Genomic DNA, 14,010 nt, shown 5'->3' with positions numbered 1-14,010 from the left:
ACTGGACTACTTGTGGTTGGACTCAGGGATTTATCGAACCTAAGAATTGAATAAAAAATTGGACGATTTGAATTACAATCTCTGAAATGAACCTTTCATTAAAGCAACCACAGAAAGGCAAAGTAGAAATAAAGAACTAACAAAATCTTTGCCCAAAAAATTCAAAAGAATGATCCAAAATATTTGCCTTTTATTTATTAAATAAAAAGAGAAATGGTATAAGGTATTGGACCAATCATGGTATCACGTCTGGCAAATATTTTATTATATTCTATTGTCATGCTTTTAATTTACATTTTTATATTTGAAAATTAGTATCTTCCCAACAAACGTGTTTTATTTTAGATAAATCACACATCTTAAAAAATTTCAATCCTAAAAAGTAAAATAAATGAACACAATGCAGTGCCTCAAAACCCAACTTTTTTTAATCGACACATTTTAAATTATTCTAATTTACAAAATGAAAACGAGTTTAAATTTAATTCAGAGGGATATACAAACTAGTCTAACTTATCTAACGTAACTCAACCCTAATGCATTCACTGTTGACACGAGATACATACTTAAATGGAGGCAAGCGAAAAATTTAACGATTTTTCAACTGATCTAACCCTCAACTGCAAGCAAATTAAAATAAAAAATTTAATTGAAATTGGTTAGCAAAGAACGGAAAAAAAAAGAAGAAAAACTACACGACAAAAGATCATTAAATTAAATTAAAACCCCCACTAAACAGCACTGAGCACTCTCTAAAACCGCCAGTAAAACTTCCGTAGCTCTCTCTCCTCCCTCCCTCTCTCCCTCCCTCTCTCGCCCCTCCACACACACACAGTGGGTTCTTTCTTTCGGTTGCAGAAAAATCCACGATCGTCATCTTACTCTCTGCAGAAACCAAGAAAAACTCTCGGGGGCGAATACCATAGAAACCAGAAGGCAAAAGCAATGGAAGAGAGCAGCAACAGCAACACCGCCGCTAGCAGCGTCGCCCAAGCCATTGCCGTAGCTCTCGACTGGAGCTCCACTCCCGACGCCCGCAAAGCAGCCGTTGCTTTCCTCGAATCGGTACTCTCTCTCTCTCTCTCTTTTCTCTGACTAGAAACTTTACCTGTGCTTTATTAGAACTATAACTTGTCTTTCTCTCTCTAAAAATTTGTAGTTTGGTTGCTTTTGTTAAATGGGTATTGGATGAAAAGTATGAAATGTAAATTCTTTAATCGCATTCGTAAAATTTCAATTTGAAGGAGTTTATTGGATGATTTCGTTGTTTTCGGGTGGAGTTTCAGTATGTTAATTGGTATTTTGAAGTGTTGAAAGGCTATGATGTTATGCAATCTGTTACTTGGTTTAAGCAGCTGTCTCATCTTCCATTGTTTATTATTCCTTCTGTTCAATTTGTGCAGATTAAGACTGGAGATGTGCGGATTTTGGCAAACACTGCGTTTCTTCTAGTGAAGAAGGATTGGTCTTCCGAAATTCGGTTGCATGCATTTAAGATGTTACAGGTATATGATCATAAGGAATGTTCTTTATACAGATTTCTGTTGATTTGTAACTATGTTAGTATTTTCGTCTGATCCAAAGGCCATTGTCGGGAGTTCAAATTTGAAATTTGAAAATGCAGCTTTTATTAGGAACTATAACATAACCGCGTCATTTATTCTTTTGTTTTCTTCAATAATGTAATGAGGTTATATCATATTTTTTTTACTATTAAAGTGGTCTTGTTGGACTGTTGGAGATGATTTGATAATACGATCTATGATCAAGAGGTCGTGGGACTGGTTTCCCTTAACATCCAAATGCTCCTGGCAATGTAAATTACTTTGCACTTGATGTCATATTTTAAGTTTTGCTCCCCAACCTTATTGGGATCATAATAAAGGAAGAAGGGCAGGGTACAAACATAGTGTTCAAACGGCACAAAGTTTCTAGAAAAGAAAAGGTTGAAGCTTTACAATCTGAGATGTAAAAGCAGTTTCCTGATAATTCTCAATTTCTGTTGAAAATGCCAAAACCCTGATTGATGTAAACTTCTTGTTACAATTTCCAAAATAGGTTTCTGTCTCCCTGTATGATTGCGCTTTCTAGTTCTATCTGAAACATTTAGCATCTAATTATATAACCATGTAAAGTTCTGTGGTATTATTAGTGTAACAAGAATATGCATATTTTTGTGCAGCATTTGGTCCGATTGCGGTGGGAAGAACTAAGCCCTACAGAGCGTAGAAACTTTGCAAATATCACAGTTGATTTAATGTCTGATATTGCAAGTCCTAGTGAGGAGTGGGCTTTAAAAAGTCAGACAGCAGCCCTGACTGCCGAGGTTTACACATCAGTTCTTTTGACTCTATTGAAACTGCCAATGGTTAGTTTTCCATTGTAATACTCACCTGTTTTAATCTGTTGCAGATGGTTAGAAGAGAAGGACTAAATCTATGGCAAGAATTGTTTCCAACTTTGGTTTCATTATCCTCCAAGGGTCCTATTCAAGTAAATATTTTTCCTCCTTGTTCACTCTCTTTCATTCAAAACATGTTTAGGTTATCACCTTACTTTCTACTCCTCATTGATATTAGGCTGAGTTGGTCTCCATGATGCTAAGGTGGCTTCCTGAAGATATTACTGTTCACAATGAAGACTTGGAAGGTTTATTCAGAAATGTGTCTTGTGCACTCTTTCCTCTTGCCTGTGAATTGCGTGTGTGTATGCACGTGATGCTTGTTCTCTGGATTTAGATTGCTGCATACCTTATCCTGATTCTTAATGGTTAATACAGGAGATCGGAGAAGGCTATTGCTGCGTGGGCTGACCCAATCTTTACCTGAAATTTTGCCTTTATTATACACTGTATGTCTGGCTCCTTAATTTAAATAGAAGAAGTTGCATACAATGGAGTTGTACTAATGAATTAAAATGTGCAGTTACTAGAGAGGCACTTTGGAGCTGCGTTGAGTGAAGCAGGAAAACAACAATTTGACCTTGCAAAACAACATGCAGCAACAGTAACAGCTACTTTGAATGCTGTTAGTGCATATTCTGAATGGGCTCCATTGCCTGATCTTGCTAAATCTGGTATAATTCATGGGTATGGTATCCTACTTTGAAGTTTTGGTGGATTCTGATTTGAAGCTGTTGGCAAGTGTCTCTTTCTTATCTCCTCTCTCTCTCTCTCTCTCTCTGTACAGATGTGGTTTCTTACTTTCTTCACCTGACTTTCGTCTTCATGCTTGTGAGTTTTTCAAACTTGTTTCCCAAAGGTACGAAATATAGTATTGTCAATTGCTTTTTCAATATATATATATAGTTATAAATTATGCGTTTTCCACTTCTTAAGACATTTCCGTAACAGTTGTGTTATCCCGATTTATGTCATGCAGGAAGAGACCTATTGATGATACCTCTGCTCCCGAATTTGATTCTGCAATCAGTAATATCTTTCAAATATTGATGAATGTCTCCAAAGAATTTTTGTACATATCTAGCTCCGGTACTGGGGTAATTGATGAAAGCAATATTGAGTTTGTGGAATATATATGTGAAAGTATGGTGTCTTTGGGTTCCACAAACTTGCAATGTATTGCTGGTGATAGAGCTGTGCTACCACTTTATTTGCAACAGGTAACTAGAACATCGGGCTATATGCAACTCTTTGCTGCTTGTTCATTTGGTTCTGTCAACAAGTGATTGGTTATTGAAATAGAATATGACTAATTTTATTCTTTTTTATTTTCAGATGCTGGGGTTTTTCCAACATTTTAAGCTAGCTCTTCATATTCAATCTCTCAACTTTTGGCTGGTATGAAGATAATTTCCCAATCATTGCTGTAATGTACCAGTAACTGAGACTATTTCATACGCTACATACCATGTTTAATTGTCTTTCATGTTTATATGCATGTTTAGGCGCTAATGAGAGACTTGATGTCAAAGCCAAAGGCTGTTGCTCGCTCAGCTGGAGATGGTTCTGATCCGGTCGATTTTGAAAAGAGAAAAATCTTAAGTTTTTTGAATGATGAAATATGTAGTGCAATTCTGTATGTATCTTTCCAACACATGCTCAAGAGAGAAAAAGTAATTCACGGAACAACAATTTCTTTGGGGCAGTTGGAATTATGGAGTGATGATGTTGAGGACAAGGGGACTTTTGGCCAGTATCGTTCGAAGTTGGTAAGTAGTTCATAGAACTTAGATATTTTTGTTTCTACGTTAGCTCATGCTTCTTCAGTTCAGTAAGCATAAAATTTTGCACGACATGTATAGGTTCTCTGGAATAGGATTCTGTTAAATAATTAATTCCATGTACAGATACATGGATGGGTACATTCCTTGACTTTGTTAGTAATTGCCATTCAGATTAGAGGATCCATTAAAGTAACCTTGAAATCTAGCTCATTTCATTTCTTGTTGACCATTATTGCTGTCTTGCATCATATAAGAAATTTCTCTTTGTTCTGGTTTACACTAGAAGAAGTCTTGAAAATAGTTCACCTGACCTTCCTTGGCCCGCATTTTTCAAAAGTTTCCTTCCCTGATGAATGCTCTTAATGCAGTTAGAACTGATCAAGTTGGTTGCCTTATACAAGCCTCTTATAGCCGGTTCTAAAGTTTCTGAAAGAATTGAGACAATCATCAAAAGCCTCTTGCTTTCTCCAATGCCTGCTCAGGTTTGGTTACAAGCACTTTCAGAATTCAATTTGCTATCTTTTGAGTTTCTAGCATTCCAGTATTGTTTGCAAGCCTTGCGGTGATGGTTCTTATAAATCTCCATCCTCTGTCTAATTTCAGGACTTAGCTGTGATGGAAAGCATGCAGTTGGCTTTAGAAAATGTTGTAAGCACTATTTTCGATGGTTCAAATGAAATTGCCGGGGGTCATTCTGAAGTTCAACTTGGACTATGCAGAATATTTGAAGGTTTATTTTAAACATTTCTTTATGTGAGCTTTGGAATTTTTGTATCCTGAGTTTCTTATCATGACTTGTTTCTTGACTTGAAGGTTTGCTTCAGCAACTTCTTTCTCTGAAATGGACTGAGCCAGCTCTTGTGGAAGTACTTGGGCACTACTTGGATGCAATGGGTTCATTTTTGAAGTATTTTCCGGATGCCGTGGGCAGTGTCATTAATAAATTATTTGAGCTCCTAAACTCGCTCCCTTTTGTTGTTAAGGTCGATTTCAATTATTTAATTTCGTTTTGTTATTCATTGTATTTTAGAGAATCTTTGAATTCATATTATTATTCAGCAGGATCCATCTACAAGTAGTGCACGGTATGCAAGGCTGCAAATCTGTACATCGTTTATTCGTATCGCCAAAACTGCTGACACAAGTGTTCTGCCTCACATGAAGGTGACTCGTGTTTCTTTGATACATCCTTGAATTTTCTGGTGTGTCTTGTGTATACACAACTTTCACACATATAGTATATGCCACTGGTAAGAAAGACGTAGAATTAAATTAAATCACTCAGAGTAATTTTTATTAGCAATTACAGTCGTAGAATCTCCAATATTTTGAATAGCATACTTTGGCTACATCAACCTAACTGTTGCAAGAATTGACAGATCTGTATCCACATCATTGGCATGTAGTCTTGCTTCCCAGAAGAATAATGTATATCAGAAATAAGATTTTTAAATGCTCCCCAAATTAAAGTTGTGATCTGTAAATATACGAGGGTCTCTATGAGGGAAAACAAAAGAGTTTAGTCAACAAGTGCATGCCCTACTGAAGAGAACCCATGCTTTTAGATTTCGAAAATACCATTCTGTTTATTGACTTTTTCATGTGGTATTTTATGTAGGGTATAGCTGACACCATGGCGTATATGAAAAGTGAAGGTTCTTTACTTCGTGGTGAACACAATCTCTTAGGTGAAGCGTTTCTTGTCATGGCTTCTGCTGCTGGGTAATGCTTCTTTTGCATGAATTGACCATGTATTTGTATTGTCAGATGGTTCTGCTCTTGAACATTTGTAAACTTTGTACAGAATTCAGCAGCAGCAAGAAGTTCTGGCCTGGTTACTAGAACCTTTAAGCCAGCAATGGACGCAGATTGAGTGGCAAAATAATTATCTATCTGAACCACTTGGTCTTGTTCGCTTGTGCTCCGAGACCCCAGTTATGTGGTCAGTTTTCCACACTATCACATTCTTTGAGAAGGCACTTAAGAGAAGTGGAACCAGAAAAGCCCAGTCAAATCTACAACACAATTCAACAGAAAGTTCTATGCCCTTGCACCCAATGGCTTCTCATCTATCATGGATGCTGCCACCTCTTCCAAAAGTAAGCATGCTGCTCCTGAAAACTAGCTGTCTTAAAATTCCTAAATCCCAATTCACACTTATTTTAAATGTTGTACATTCTCGACCATTTTCTTATGAAACTTATTCACTACAAGGTAATAATTGATGCATGTTGTTGATCTGCAGCTGTTTCGTGTCTTACATTCCCTTTGGTCTCCATCTGTATTCCAAATATTACCTGGAGAGATTAAAGCTGCAATGACCATGAGTGATGTTGAGAAATTCAGTCTTCTTGGTGAAGGAAACCCTAAATTGCTAAAGGGTACCATAGCCTTCGCCAATGGATCCCAGATCAGCGCAAGTAAGGAAGGATATGTGGAGTCAAATGAATCAGACATACGAAATTGGTTGAAAGGTATCAGAGACAGTGGGTATGTATTCCTATATTTGAGTTGGTTTGAAACTTTTTCTTTGAAATGCATCTTTTTTGTAGGTTTCTTTCGTTTAATGATTAAGATATTTTTTATAATTGTAGGTACAATGTATTGGGCCTGGCAACCACTGTTGGGGACTCATTTTACAAATGTTTGGATAGTCAATCTGTTGCTCTAGCTCTAGTGGAGAATATACATTCAATGGAATTCAGGCATATCCGGCTGCTTGTTCATTCAGTTTTGATTCCTTTGGTTAAATTTTGTCCTGTGGATTTGTGGGAGGCATGGTTGGAAAGGCTCTTGCTCCCATTATTTCAACACTCCCAACAGGCTCTCAGTTGCTCCTGGTCTGGTCTTCTACATGAAGGGAGAGCAAAGGTCCCAGATGCCCATGCCATACTAGCTGGGTCGGACTTAAAAGTGGAAGTAATGGAAGAAAAGCTACTTAGGGATCTAACACGGGAGATTTGTTCACTCCTCTCTGTTATAGCTTCGCCGCAGCTAAATACTGGGCTTCCTTCCTTGGAGCACTCAGGGCATGTTCATCGTGTTGACGTATCTTCCCTCAAAGATTTGGATGCGTTCGCATCAAGCTCCATGGTTGGGTATGTTTGATTGACTTAGTTTCTTATCTAGGTTTCTTAAGTTCTTTTCTGTTAATCTGTACTGTAGTAGTTGTATAACTTTGTGAATGTTATTTTTTCCCTAAGTTCTCTGCTCTTAAAGTGTTCTTCGTTTACAGTTTCCTTTTAAAGCACAAAGGTCTTGCCCTTCCGGCGCTGCAGATATGTTTAGAAGCTTTTACATGGACAGATGGTGAAGCCATGACAAAAGTTTCTTCCTTTTGTTCTTCTTTGATTGGTTTAGCGGTATCGACAAATAGTGTGGAGCTCCTACAATTTGTTTCTAAGGATCTATTTTCTGCCATTATCCAAGGTTTAGCCCTTGAGTCAAATGCTTTCATCAGTGCCGATTTGATTGGTCACTGTCGTGATATATACATACATCTTTGTGAAAGAGATCCAACTCCTAGGCAGGTTAGTTACGATACCTTGTGCTATCTAATATTTTGGGTTATGCTGGTAGTAATTATACTCTAATTACTGATTACCATAAGAAACTTAATTGTCGTGCTTTTTGGGTTGCCCAGATTCTGCTCTCGCTCCCTTGTATCAAACAACATGATTTGCTTGCGTTTGAAGAAGCTTTGACGAAGACATCTAGTCCCAAAGAACAAAAGCAACATATGAAAAGCTTGCTTGTCTTAGCTACTGGAAACAAGTTAAAAGCGCTTGCTGTTCAGAAAAGCGTCAACGTCATAACAAATGTATCAAGTAAGCCCACTTCGCTGACTTCACCATCATCTCATCCATTCTGTTTCTTTTCCCAGATTTTCTGCATTTCATATTTAGGTTGAGGTTCAACTCAATATTTTCCTTTCCTTTCCTATTCGGAGATATATTTTCATTCAAAAAACTTTATAATTATGCAACAGCTAGTCAACCGGGTATATTTTTACTAACCTGCTGCAATCATAATTTCAGCGAGGCCTCGCAGCACGGCCAACACTAAGGAAACCAGAGCGGACGATGGAGAGACCGTTGGTCTGGCAGCCATATTGTGATGCATGTGTGATGTGTTGTACAGAAATCAAATCAACTCGAAGGAAAACATGTTTGGAATATGATGAGGTACGAGAGCTGTTTCATTTTTTTCGGCCATAGGTCTACGGAACTTTGTCCACTCCCGGAAGCTACCTCGAATACAAGATCGATCGTTTAGAAGTGTTCCATGACACTGTTATGTTGTATTGTATTGCCATGAAAATTAGGATTTCAAAACTGAAATTTCATTGTATAGCACTAATCAGAAAACGGAGAGAGAAAAAAGGTTTGGCAGATTAGAACATAAACACATCGGGCAGTTGCCGTTTAACATTGGCTTGTTTGGAGCTCAAAGCTCAAACCAAAACTTTCATGTGCATATCATCAATGTTGTTTCCTACCTTGCAACCCCTACCAATCATTGTTCACATGCGAAAATGTCACAAAAATAATTTTGTGTTAAAAAACCACGTGTTAGTCCACATTTTTTTTCCATAGGCATTAAGAAAAATGTTAAAAACTATGTTGAAAGCAGTTTTACTTTTTATTAAGCCGTAGAAGGTTTTTTTTTTCTTTTTATTATTAAATATTTAAGTGGGGAACTTGGAAAATCAATAAAAACGACAACGAGATGGGTTATATGATAGTTTTTTAAACATTTGCAAAACTGATAGAAATTGTGAAAAAATTTCTTCAATACTATGTAAAATTGAATGGTACGAAAATAAATAATTGGATGAAAAAAAATCTAAATAAATGATTGAGGTTGAAAATAGAATATCTAAACAGATGATCGAGATTAAAAATAAAAAATTTAAACAGTTGTGAGGTATATTTTTGTATCATTTTCAGAGTGTTGCAAATTTCTTATAATTCAAGTAAAACGTGTTTGGTGTAATGGGGTAAAAGACAAAGATAATCTTCATTATATATTATATATTATATATTTCTTCTCTTCCATTCTCTTCTAATTCTTATTTTATTTGTTTCTCCTTGTTTGCAAGTCATCGCTGTCATTTGTTTCTCCTACACGTGTACATGTAGTTTGTATATTGTGTAAAATTCTACCGGTACAACTAACACACTGTCGTGCCAACGACTCTTTGACAAAGGTGGCACGCGTTCGTTAGTTCGGGCCTTTAGCCCTAACCCTAAACCCTAGGGTCGTCCTTCACCATTGCGATAAAGTTACACTAATTCCTAGCCCTCGTTTCAAAAATTATGCTCTCGTGTGTAACATACAACAAATGAATAAAGTGTTGAATATATTAATGATACAATAATTAAAGAATTAATGATTAAAATTCTTGTATATTATAGTATACACCAGTGTTTATTGAAAAATCTATGTTGTTCAATATCGACAGGAAAATAGAGAAGTTTGAATGGGAATCATATCATCATTTGACATATGAACGTACAATTTAGTTGTGTATGTTATATTGTACTTTACAACAGTACATATTAAAAAATCTCCGTTCTTCGATCTCAACAGGAAAATACAGAAGTATGAATGGGAATCGTGTCATTTGATATATGAACCTGCAGTTTTAGTTGTGAATGGTAGGCGGGAAGAATGGCAGGTGAAAAGTGTTGGATGAAAAAAGAAAAAGTTAAAGGTTTAAAACTGGATATATATACAGTTAAGCGGTTGCTTCTGGTTTAGTCTAGTTAATTCTATCTTCCTATAAACCCTAGGTATCATCAACCTTTAAAACTTGTACAAGTTGTTCCCTGCTGCACTGCCATTCCCTAAACCTTATTCTCTGCAGGCTTCGTTTTGTTGAAGGTGGTGGTCGTACGTATAGGCTATAAGAGTGAGTACGTAGCTTAGCTACCATTAATGGGACCTGGTGGAGGCCCCCCAGGACCTCCCGGACCGCCAGGTTTCGGCGGCCCTCCTGGTCCGCCTCCTCTCTTCGGTGGCTTTTGTGATTTTATTGGTTCATGGTAAGTATATATGTATGTAAATCAACATCTTTTGATTTGTTTTTGTTATCAATTTGTAAATTTTATGATATTATCTTTGTACGTAAATCTACATTTTAACTCGTTTCTCTCCCTCTCTCTCTCTCTCTCAAGCCATGCGCATGCCATATCCGAAAAGGTGAAATAAAATGTTCTAAAATGTTGATGAAATGACCATTTTGTTTATGGGAGTTTTGCAGTGTGAGTTTTCTGTGCTGCTGCTGGTTATTGCAAGACTGCTTTGGTGGGCCACCACCAGGGCCTCCTGCACCCTTTGGCCCGCCTGGACCGCCGCCACCTCCATGAGATCATCAAGCAGGCTTGAGTTTCCATAAATCAATTGTACCGCATATATTAGTAGCAATGCATGTACAATAACTTTGGATTAGAAAGAGACTTGTAATTCTGAGTCCTGTTCTGCTAAACTCCAAAGTCCATGTAAATTGTGATCGATTTAATTTAAGAAAAATTAATAAAAGGGATTTGAAAACTTTGAGTTTTAACGATAATAACAAAATAAAGGGTAAAGTGAATAGTATCAGAATTGATTTTTTAATATAAAAATATAGTTTTTCGTTAAAGTAAATAGTACCGAAAACCTTTCGTTCTCTTTAATTTAATGTTGAAGGATAAAGTACAATGAAAAAAAATTAAATGACCACCTACCATTTGATTGAGATCGAACGTTAAAAAAGTACAATGAAAAAAATTAAGTGACCACCATTTCTTTGGATCCTACGGTATAGAATAAGTCTGTAATTCCAGACATTGTTGAGTTATAATTAGCTATTTATTTTTGTTTAATTTTAGCATGAAATCAAATCGATTATAAAATTTCAAATATCGAATCAAAATACTCGATCGAACAGTTGTAAGTTATATTTTCGTGTCATTTTCACAATGTTGTAAAGGTGCGTTTGTTGCACCGGACTATTTTGCACTACACTAGCTTCCGAGGTTAAGCTGGATTAGCTTAAACTAAACTAAACTGGACCAACTTAATGAAGCGTTTGATATAGTGACGGATTAAAAGAAGGATAAGTAACAACTATAATATTATATTATTTAATCTAATAATATTTTATTCAATCTTTTTTCATTTTGTCTCTAAAGTGTCTAGAACACTCTTTAGTTCCGTTCCCTTTATTAATTCAATAATATTTTAATTTTTTATTCAATCTCTCTCCGGACTCTTTCTGGAGAGTTCTTTCTTTTCTTCCTTTAGTTTCGTCCCCATAAGTAACACTCCTTTTTCTCCATATTTTGTCCTGCAAAACCACAACCTTCAATATCATTTTTCCTCTGCAACATCGTCCCCAAAACTACTATCTCCTCTCTCTCCATTTCTCTTCGTCCAAAGCTACTTTCTCCCCTTCTCTATCCATTTCTCTTCGGAATTTTCTGGGAATTTTCGAGAATAAGGACGAATTTTTCTATTAGGATTGTTGTTATCGTTTTGCATTTTTTTTTTTTTTTAATTTTCTGGATTTTGGTGTTGAGATTTAGGCAGTGGTGAGGCTGGGTTTCAGATCTGGGAAATGGGTTGGCAAACAGAGTTGCCCAGAAGCATGCTTGCAGACTTGCAACGTTCATAAACTTGCAGCGTGCGATCGTCTTTGGAGATGGGATTAGCAATCCCATGGTTTTTGGGGGGTTTGGCTAAGACCAGCTAGTCCCTTCTTTAGTCGAAGCGAGTGAGAGCTAGTCTCATTAAATCTAGGCCGTGTGGGAAACAAACACGGGACAATCTAGTGAATTTTAGTGATGGAAAACAAACACCCCCTAAACTTCTTACAATTCAAGAAAAACGTTTTGGTATAAATGGGGTAAAAGCCACAGAAATTAATCTCAATTCTTCTCCTCTTCTAAATCTTATTTTATTTCTTTCTCCTTGTTTGCAAGTCATTACTGTGATTTGGTACCGACATATGTTGTTTGTGTATCATTATTACACCGTTATACCTAAAACAATGTCGTGCTAACAACTCTTTATAAAAAGTGGCGCGGCGTTAGTTTGGGTCATCAACACATGGTGAGTCTTATTTTTATTAAAAATAAGGTACAAATGTGATATGAAAAATATAATAAGAGTAGCTTTCCTGCCGGTCATCCTTCAGTATTGTGAGAAAGTTACACTAATTCATATCCCTCGACCAAACTTTTACCATGCTTTCTTGTATTGTATACAACAAATGAATAAAGCGTTTGATGAGACCAATGATACAGTAATTAATTCAAGAGTTAACAACCAAAATTCTATGTATATTATATTATACACCGTTGTATACTGAAAAATCTCTGTTGTTCAATCTCAACAAGAAAATGCAAAAGTTGGAAATCATATCATGAATTGATATATACAAGAACGTGCAATTTTAATTGTATATACTATACTATACACCAGTAAATACCAAAAAATTTCCGATCTCAACAGGAAAATACAAAAGTATGAATGGAAATCGTGTCATTTGATACATGAACCTGCAGTTTTAGTTGTGAATGGTAGGTGGGAAGAATGGCAGGAGAAAAATGTTGGATGATAAAAAGAAAAGGTTTAAAACTGGACTGGAGGATATGGTCATACACAATATATACAGTAGTTGCTTCTGGTATAGTCTAGCTAATTCTATCTTCCTATAAACCCTAGCTATCATCAACCTTAAGAACTTGTACAAGTTGTTCCCTGCACTGCACTGCGATGCATAAAACCTTATTCTCTGCAGGCTTCGTTTTGTTGAAGAAGGTGGTCGTACGTATAGGCCTAGTAAGTGCGTAGCTTAACTACCAATGAGACCTGGTGGAGGTCCTCCCGGACCTCCTGGACCGCCTGGTTTCGGAGGACCTCCTGGACCGCCTGGTTTCGGCGGCCCTCCTGGTCCGCCTTCTCTCTTCGGTGGCTTTTGTGATTTCATTGGTGCGTGGTACGTATATATGTATATATAAATCTACATCTTTACTCGTTTCTCTCCCTCTTTCTCTCCCAAGCCATGCACATACCATATCCAAAAAATGCGAAATAAATTGTTGTAAAATGTTGAGTAAATGACCATTTTGTTTATGGGAGTTTTGCAGTGTGAGTTTTCTGTGTTGCTGCTGGTTATTGCAAGACTGCTTTGGTGGGCCACCACCAGGGCCTCCTGCACCCTTTGGGCCACCTGCACCAGGGCCTCCCGCACCTTTTAGCCCACCTGCACCAGGGCCTCCCATACCCTTTGGCCCACCTGCACCAGGGCCTCCCGCACCCTTTGGCCCACCTGTACCAGGGCCTCCCGCTCCCTTTGGCCCACCTGGCCCCCCCGGTCAGCCTGGCCCGCCTGGACCACCACCTCCATGAGATCAACAAGCAGGCTTGAGTTTCCACAAATCTGTTGTGTCGCATACACAGCTTATATAGTAGCAGGAATGTGTACAATAACCTTGAATTAGAAATAGAGTTGTAATTCCGACTAAATTCCGAGTCCAAATAATTCGTGATCATTTACTGTTTGAGTTTAATTTAATATTCGAGAAGAAAGTACAATAAAAAAAATTAAATGATCAGCTACCGTTAAATTGAGATCGAACCATAGGCGACCACCTTTTTTCGGATCCTGGGGTCAAGAAGAACAAGTCTTTAATTCCAGTCATTACTGAGTTGTAATCTTGAGTCAGTACTGAGTTTTAAATTTATTTAAATTTATAATTTGCTATTTACTTTTGTTTCATTTTTGCATGAAATAAACTCGTACATATAAATTTGAAAATATCGAAACAAAATACT

General features: G+C 37.0%; 2 protein-coding genes and 1 long non-coding RNA gene across 4 annotated transcripts; all 3 read left to right on the top strand.

The window, feature by feature from the left end:
* The first annotated feature begins 773 nt into the window (after positions 1-773).
* Positions 774-8,638, top strand: LOC137722551 (protein HASTY 1-like). 2 transcript variants are annotated; one of them, XM_068461581.1, is made up of 22 exons: positions 774-1,065; positions 1,404-1,505; positions 2,183-2,326; positions 2,413-2,493; positions 2,580-2,649; positions 2,780-2,850; positions 2,925-3,088; positions 3,189-3,260; positions 3,381-3,621; positions 3,737-3,799; positions 3,907-4,170; positions 4,554-4,667; positions 4,789-4,915; positions 4,999-5,168; positions 5,248-5,349; positions 5,804-5,907; positions 5,990-6,284; positions 6,431-6,675; positions 6,780-7,283; positions 7,421-7,715; positions 7,829-8,012; positions 8,223-8,638. In XM_068461581.1, the coding sequence occupies exons 1-22, from the start codon at positions 946-948 to the stop codon at positions 8,300-8,302; spliced, it is 3,612 nt and encodes a 1,203-aa protein (XP_068317682.1). In that variant the 5' UTR covers positions 774-945; the 3' UTR covers positions 8,303-8,638. The 2 variants fall into 2 exon arrangements, with proteins under 2 accessions (XP_068317682.1, XP_068317681.1); XM_068461580.1 differs by having other exon boundaries at positions 5,245-5,349.
* Positions 8,639-10,028: 1,390 nt separating this feature from the next.
* Positions 10,029-10,659, top strand: LOC137721676 (uncharacterized). Its single transcript, XR_011066699.1, has 2 exons — positions 10,029-10,232; positions 10,451-10,659. It is a non-coding gene; the product is annotated as an uncharacterized lncRNA (long non-coding RNA).
* A 2,176-nt stretch (positions 10,660-12,835) lies between these two features.
* LOC137723739 (uncharacterized) lies at positions 12,836-13,939 on the top strand. The gene is made up of 2 exons (XM_068462930.1): positions 12,836-13,171; positions 13,323-13,939. The coding sequence occupies exons 1-2, from the start codon at positions 13,038-13,040 to the stop codon at positions 13,582-13,584; spliced, it is 396 nt and encodes a 131-aa protein (XP_068319031.1). The 5' UTR covers positions 12,836-13,037; the 3' UTR covers positions 13,585-13,939.
* The last annotated feature ends 71 nt before the right edge of the window (positions 13,940-14,010 follow it).

This window comes from Pyrus communis, chromosome 17 (genome assembly GCF_963583255.1).
Source record: "Pyrus communis chromosome 17, drPyrComm1.1, whole genome shotgun sequence".
In the NCBI taxonomy this organism is placed as follows: domain Eukaryota; kingdom Viridiplantae; phylum Streptophyta; class Magnoliopsida; order Rosales; family Rosaceae; genus Pyrus; species Pyrus communis.
Note: the sequence above shows the minus strand (reverse complement) of the source record. Positions and strands in the feature narration are given on the sequence as shown.

What these genes read in the sequence shown, in the direction of transcription:
- LOC137722551 (XM_068461580.1), top strand. Translation starts at nt 946, where the DNA reads ATGGAAGAGAGCAGCAACAGCAACACCGCCGCTAGCAGCGTCGCCCAA. An exon ending in CAGCAGCCCTGACTGCCGAG is followed by an intron (nt 2,327 to 2,412) that starts GTTTACACATCA and finishes AATCTGTTGCAG; the next exon opens with ATGGTTAGAAGAGAAGGACT. An exon ending in GTGTTCTGCCTCACATGAAG is followed by an intron (nt 5,350 to 5,803) that starts GTGACTCGTGTT and finishes TATTTTATGTAG; the next exon opens with GGTATAGCTGACACCATGGC.
- LOC137723739 (XM_068462930.1), top strand. Translation starts at nt 13,038, where the DNA reads ATGAGACCTGGTGGAGGTCCTCCCGGACCTCCTGGACCGCCTGGTTTC. An exon ending in TGTGATTTCATTGGTGCGTG is followed by an intron (nt 13,172 to 13,322) that starts GTACGTATATAT and finishes GGAGTTTTGCAG; the next exon opens with TGTGAGTTTTCTGTGTTGCT.